Source organism: Rhipicephalus sanguineus, chromosome 5 (genome assembly GCF_013339695.2).
Source record: "Rhipicephalus sanguineus isolate Rsan-2018 chromosome 5, BIME_Rsan_1.4, whole genome shotgun sequence".
Classification (NCBI taxonomy): Eukaryota; Metazoa; Arthropoda; class Arachnida; order Ixodida; family Ixodidae; genus Rhipicephalus; species Rhipicephalus sanguineus.
In genome coordinates, this window is record NC_051180.1 from 61868353 (window position 1) to 61874539 (window position 6187).

Here is a 6187-nt window from a genome sequence, read left to right on the forward strand (position 1 = left end):
GGCGATTTCTTTTACGATACTCCCAAGTCAATACTGGGCACGTATAGAGCCTGTAACTTCAATTAGTGGCTTCGAGCGTCACTCCTGCTGATGCAAGTCCTGCATGTTTGTTCTCGTATGCCGCCCCCACTTAACCACACTCGTAAAAGTTTTACGCCTCAGACTTTTGTAGTGATTCCAGAATTGCCCCGTTCGTTTGCAATATTAGCGCCGTAGCGTGAAACAGGCCGCGTCACAGAAATCTCGGCATCGGTTGCGTCGGCTGTGAGCGACAAATCGCGATGGACGGAAATAATAGAAATCGGCAATTAAAGTAGCAATCGGACCGAGGCATTCCGCATGGCAGTCAGGTGTTCTACCACAGGGCTCGAAACTGCTTAGAAAAAAAAAGGAAACCGGTACAGGCGTCATGTAGTGCTAGGAGTCACGTTAACACATCTAATACTGCGTGGCAGATGCGCAGAATCGCAGAGTAATTCATGCAATTATTCACGCAGAATCACACTGTAATTCGTACAGCAAGTCATGCACCGACGCCAACCAAGTGCGTTACGATACATCACTGTGTAAACCTGCGGCATACATTGCGTTATGTAGGGCTGTACTACATAATGCTGCAAAGAGACGAGAAGTCTTTGAACAATTGGCATTTCGCTTTAGCCGACTTTTCGACGGGTGGTGTAATCTACTTCAAGGCAGGTTGGTGCCTTGAAGATGACAAGACCACCCGTCGAAAAGTCGGCTAAAGCGACACCCTTTGTTCAAGGACTTATCGTCTCTTTTAACCTCCCCCTTCTCCTGAGCTTCGGTTGTGTTTGAATAATGCCGAACGTATTATGTCCATATCCACCGCCTGTGTCCTTTTTTGTTTACACATAAGGGTTCTATATCACTGCGTTCCATCGCTTTTTATTACCTTCATTTAGAATGTGATCAAGAAAACACGACAGAAACATTTAATCACTGTGGTTGTCTTTTCAGCACATAAGCCAGATGTAGCTCGGGAGCGGACTAATCAATTCTGTATCCTTACTTCCTTACTTTCAGCCTTTCTAGCCGCAATACTCAATCACTATAATACGACAGGATCTTCACGTGGGCTTGATGTAAAAGAAAGGCTCTTAACACGTTCAGGAAGAGGTACTGGGCGACATGGAAATATAGGAAGCAATTTTCCACGGCTCGACACTGTCACGAAAGAGAAAGATAAGGCTATGCGTTGAGTTCGCAATTAATCTTCGCCTTTAATAGGGAGGACCTATTTTCTTGAGAGGATGAGCACAGCAGGTCCCGGTCCCCGCGAGGATAGACACATTGTTTAAGTCTGCACCTTCAATAGCACAGAGCTGGTTAAGGGATGCTCAGCTATTACTAATCCAATTAATGACCCTTTGAATTACGCCAGTAATATCAGTTTGTGGCGGCACGGTGCAGCGCCTCTTCTGCGCCTGCGCGCAGCGTTGACGCTACTAAACCGAGCGCCAGTGGATAAGAACACTCTCGCCCTCAGAAGCGTGTGCTCCCGCAATCAGTCGAGTCGTTCACTTGTTGCTGTTATGTCCTTTCATGTGGACGCATTAAAGTTGTGTGTACCCCCTTCTGGTGACCCGGAACAAACCAACTTAACACACCGCCATGGCTTACCGGGAAGCCCTCGCCGCTCTTCTCCAACAAGTACAAAATCTTCAAGAGCAACCGCAGGCCCAACAACTGGTAATCAAGAACCAAGAGCAGCAACTCCACGAACAGCAGCAAGGCACCCAAAATGAACCACACTCATCTGACAATTCTGCACAGCCGCGCTCGGGCCACGTCCCCCAAAGCTCTGCTTCAGCGGCCACCGCCGACACGGAAGTCTGTTGCGTCGCCATCAAGCTCCCACTGTTTTGGGCAGAGTCACCTGAGGTGTGGTTCGCTCAAGTTGAGGCGCAGTTTTCCCTGGCACGTATCACCCAGGACCGGACGCGCTACGACTACGTCGTCGCCCACCTAGGCTCTCGCTACGCAGCTGAGCTCCGCGACGTACTCGCAAATCTTCCAGTTGACGGCTGCTACCTGCATCTGAAGAGGGAACTAATTCGGCGGCTTTCACCTTCAGAAGACGAGAAAGTGCGTCAACTCCTTCAGCACGAAGCGCTCGGTGACCGCAAGCCATCGCAGCTCCTGCGCTTTATGCATGCCCTCGCGGGCAGCACGCCTGTTGACGACTCCCTTCTCCGAATAATGTGGCTTGACCGTTTACCCTCTCACGCACAGGCCATCCTCCAGGTTCAGCCGAATCTGCCGCTGGACCAGCTCGCCGAAATCGCCGACCGAGTCGTCGAAGCCTCTCCATCGCCGCCACCTCCTTTCGTCCACGCCACCGGCGCCCCACAGCCCATTCCCGAGCTCGGTAGCCGTATCGACGAAATCGCCCGTCAGGTGGATTCTATCCAAAGGCATCTGGATCAACGCCCGACGTTGCGTCCCGGAAAACGCCCTCAAAGCTGAAGCCGAAACACCGATTCATCGCACGAAAATGACGACGGCCGCTGCTACTACCATCGTCGCTTCGGTGGCAAAGCCCGGAAAGGCCAACCACCCTGCTCAGTTGGACATCAAGGAAACTTCAACAGCAGCCCGTAGAGACGGCCGCGAGCTGCCAACTTAGAGGCCGTCGCATTTTTGTCACCGACCAAGTCAGTAAGCGCAGGTTCCTCATCGACTGCGGTTCTGACATCTGCTGCTTCCCCCAAGCCTTCCTGCACGACAAGCGCCCTTGCACGTCGTTCGAGCTAAGTGCGACGAACCATTCAAGCATTAAGACCTACGGCACGCTCCGCCTCAACATCGCCCTCAAAAACCTACGCCGTGAATTCCCATGGAATTTTGTCATCGCCGACGTCGCAGAGCCAATCATCGGGTCCGACTTCCTGGCGTACTACCATCTTTTACCCGACTGCCGGCATGACCGACTTATCGACGCCACAACAGGCCTCTCCGCGCCGGGCCAACGCACGACCACCAAACAGCCCAGTGTTAAAGCTTTCGCCCTTGAAGATCAATCGCCATACCACGCCATCCTCGCAGAATTTCCTGACTTGACACGACCTAGCGGGCGGCCCCGAGAGGTACGCCACTCAACCGTGCACTACATCCGCACTACTCCAGGCCCCCCGGTCTCCTGCCGCGCCCGCCGCCTAGCTCGGGACCGCCTTCGAATCGCCCAAGCAGAGTTTGAAGCGATGCTCCGCGAGGGCACTGCCCGCCGCTCGGAGGGACCTTACGCCTCACCGCTTCATTTGGTGCGGAAGAAGACCAATGGCTGGCGCCCCTGCGGAGATTATCGCGCCCTCAGCGCCCGCACCATCCCAGACAGGTACCCCGTTCGTCATATACAGGATTTTGCCCACCGCTTACATGACAGCACCGTATTCTCAACTATTGACTTGGTAAAGGCCTACAGACAAATTCCTGTGAACCCAGATGACGTCCCGAAGACCGCGATCATCACGCCCTTCGGCTCATTCTAATATCTTTTCATGAGCTTTGGCCTCCGCAATGCGGGACAAGCCTTCCAACGCTTCATCGACGACGTCGTCCGCGGCCTAGACTTCTGTTTCGTCTACCTAGACGACATCCTGGTCTGCTCCCCCAACGAAAAGGCTCACCGCCAACACCTTCGTCAACTGTTTCAACGTCTCGAAGACCACGGCTTACTCATAAACTTCCAGAAGAGCACGCTTGGCGCCCCCGTCGTCACGTTTCTTGGTCATCAAATTTCTTCAGAAGGGACCACACTCTTGCCTGACCGCACCTTGGCCCTTAAGAACTACGCGCGGCCTGTTACAGCGAAAGACCTCCGCTGTTTCCTGGGCATGCTCAACTTTTACAGGATCTTCGTGCCTAAAGCGACCGCATATCAGGCCCCTCTTCATGACGCGTTGGCTGGCCTACGAGGCAACCGTCCTGTCGCTTGGACACCACTTTTAACTCAAGCGTTCAAAGACTGCAAAACTGCCCTCTGCAACGCCACTCTACTTTCGCATCCCAAGCCAGAGGTCCCCTTGAGCCTTTTCACGGATGCCTCTAGCACCGCCGTCGGAGCCTCCCTGATGCAGCGCGTGGGCCAAAACTGGTGCCATTTGGCATTTTTTTCGAAGAAACTCTCCAGCCCGAAAACACCCTCGTCTACAGGCATCGCCGATGAAACTTTGGCCCCTGCGGAGACAACATGTCCAGCCTACTATAGAGAGCTTCTCGCCATCTACGAAGCGGTCCAACACTTTCGCCATATTCTCGAGGCACAACAGCACTGCCCCATCTACACTGACCACAAATCTATCACTTACGCCTTCTCCCAACGACGCGAAAAACTTCCACCGGTCCAGCAGAACCGAATGTCATTTATCGCCCAGTTTACCACCGACATCCAACACATCAGCGGAAAGGATAACGTGGTCGCCGACGCACTCTCGCGCGTCTCTGCTGTCGAGCTGCCACCCGTTACGACTGACACCCTCACCAACGCTCAGAAAACGGACGCCGAACTCCAGCAGCTCCTCGAAAATGGCTCCTCTCTTCAACTTCACCAAGTCGCCGTCCCTGGGTCGACGGATACGCTCTACTGCGACATATATCTACCGGACGAGTGAGACCATATGTCCCTTCGCCGCATCGCCGCAGCGTTTTCAGCCAGTTACACAACCTCATTCACCCCGGCATCGGCGCTTCTACTCGCCTTGTGACTGACCGCTATGTTTGGCACTCAGTGAAACGGGACTGCCACACCTGGGCACGCACGTGCATTCCATGTCAGCGCGCCAAAATCACCCGGCACGTCACATCACCGCTCGGGGCATTCCCCCTGCCGTCGCAACGGTTTCAACATGTCCACATCGACATCATTGGTCCCCTTCCACCGGTCGGGCCTTACCGCTACTGCCTGACCGCCATCGACCGGTACACTCGATGGCCCGAAGTATTGCCGCTCGAAAGAATTACCGCAGAAGACGTCGCCTCGGCCTTCTTCACCGGCTGGATTTCCCGCTTCGGCACTCGTCGTCGCGTCACAACCGATCAAGGACGGCAATTCAACTCTTCAGGCTCCTCGGGCTTTCCACCGGCTTCGAGCGCTCACGGACTACCAGCTACCACCCCTGCGCCAACGGGAGGATTGAGCTGTTTCACCGGCAGCTCAAGACAGCTATCACGTGCCGCCCTAACTCAACTTGGCTCGAGGCTCTCCCGGTCGTCGCTCTTGGTATGCGCGCCACTTTCAAACCAGACATCCAGGCAACGCTTCGCCTACCTGGGAAACTTCTCTCCGCTCCAAATTCCGACATCACCAGCTCGGACCCGACAGACTTTGTCGCCCAGCTGCGTCGCACAATGGCCTCACTGCGCCCGTCACCAGCAGCATCTCACACCAAGCCGACCCCGTTCATGTTTAAGGACTTGGCAACGGGCTCGCATTCCTTTCTCCGCGACGACATTGTACGTGCGCCGTTTCAACCACCTTACTCCGGACCCTATAAAGTCATCCGCCGTGACGACAAAACATTGACCCTTCAAATCAGCGGGAGGGCTGTCCGCGTCTCTATCGACCGACTGAAGACCTCATACATCCTCTCCGATGAAACTACCAACTCATGCGCGCCTCCCGTAAATCACCCAGAACAGCCTCCAACGCCTCGGCCTATGCCCTACATCACGCGCTTTGGACGCCAGGTGCGCATCCCCAATGCTCTTCAAACCTGAGGGCACCTCTCTGCTTTGGGGGGTGGTGTGGCGGCACTGTGTGGCGCCTCTTCTGCGCCTGCGCGCAGCGTCGACGCTACTAAACAGAGCGCCAGTAGATAAGAACACACTCGCCATCAGAAGACAAAAGCTGTGTGTGCTCCCGCAATCAGCTGAGTAGTTCAGTTGTTCCTGTTACGTTGTTTCGTGTGGACGCATTAAAGTTATGTGTACCCACAAGTTGATTGAAGACTCGATCGTTACTCGAGTTGGTACGTTGGAAGGCTTGCTGAAAATGCATCCCTTGGGCAGTAGCACACAACCAGAATGTTGCAGTGGGCCTTAATACTGTTGATCCGCCCGGTTTGCTCGAGTGTAGTGCTAGTACTTTCGCGGCTACGCTTGCGGGCACAATAATATAACATGTGAATTATCTCACAGCGATCATAGAATAGTAACTGCTAAGAAT

General features: G+C 54.2%; 1 protein-coding gene across 1 annotated transcript; it reads left to right on the top strand.

The window, feature by feature from the left end:
- The first annotated feature begins 1635 nt into the window (after window positions 1–1635).
- On the top strand, window positions 1636–2490 carry LOC119394687 (uncharacterized). The gene has a single exon (XM_037662000.1). The coding sequence runs from the start codon at window positions 1636–1638 to the stop codon at window positions 2488–2490; it is 855 nt and encodes a 284-aa protein (XP_037517928.1).
- The last annotated feature ends 3697 nt before the right edge of the window (window positions 2491–6187 follow it).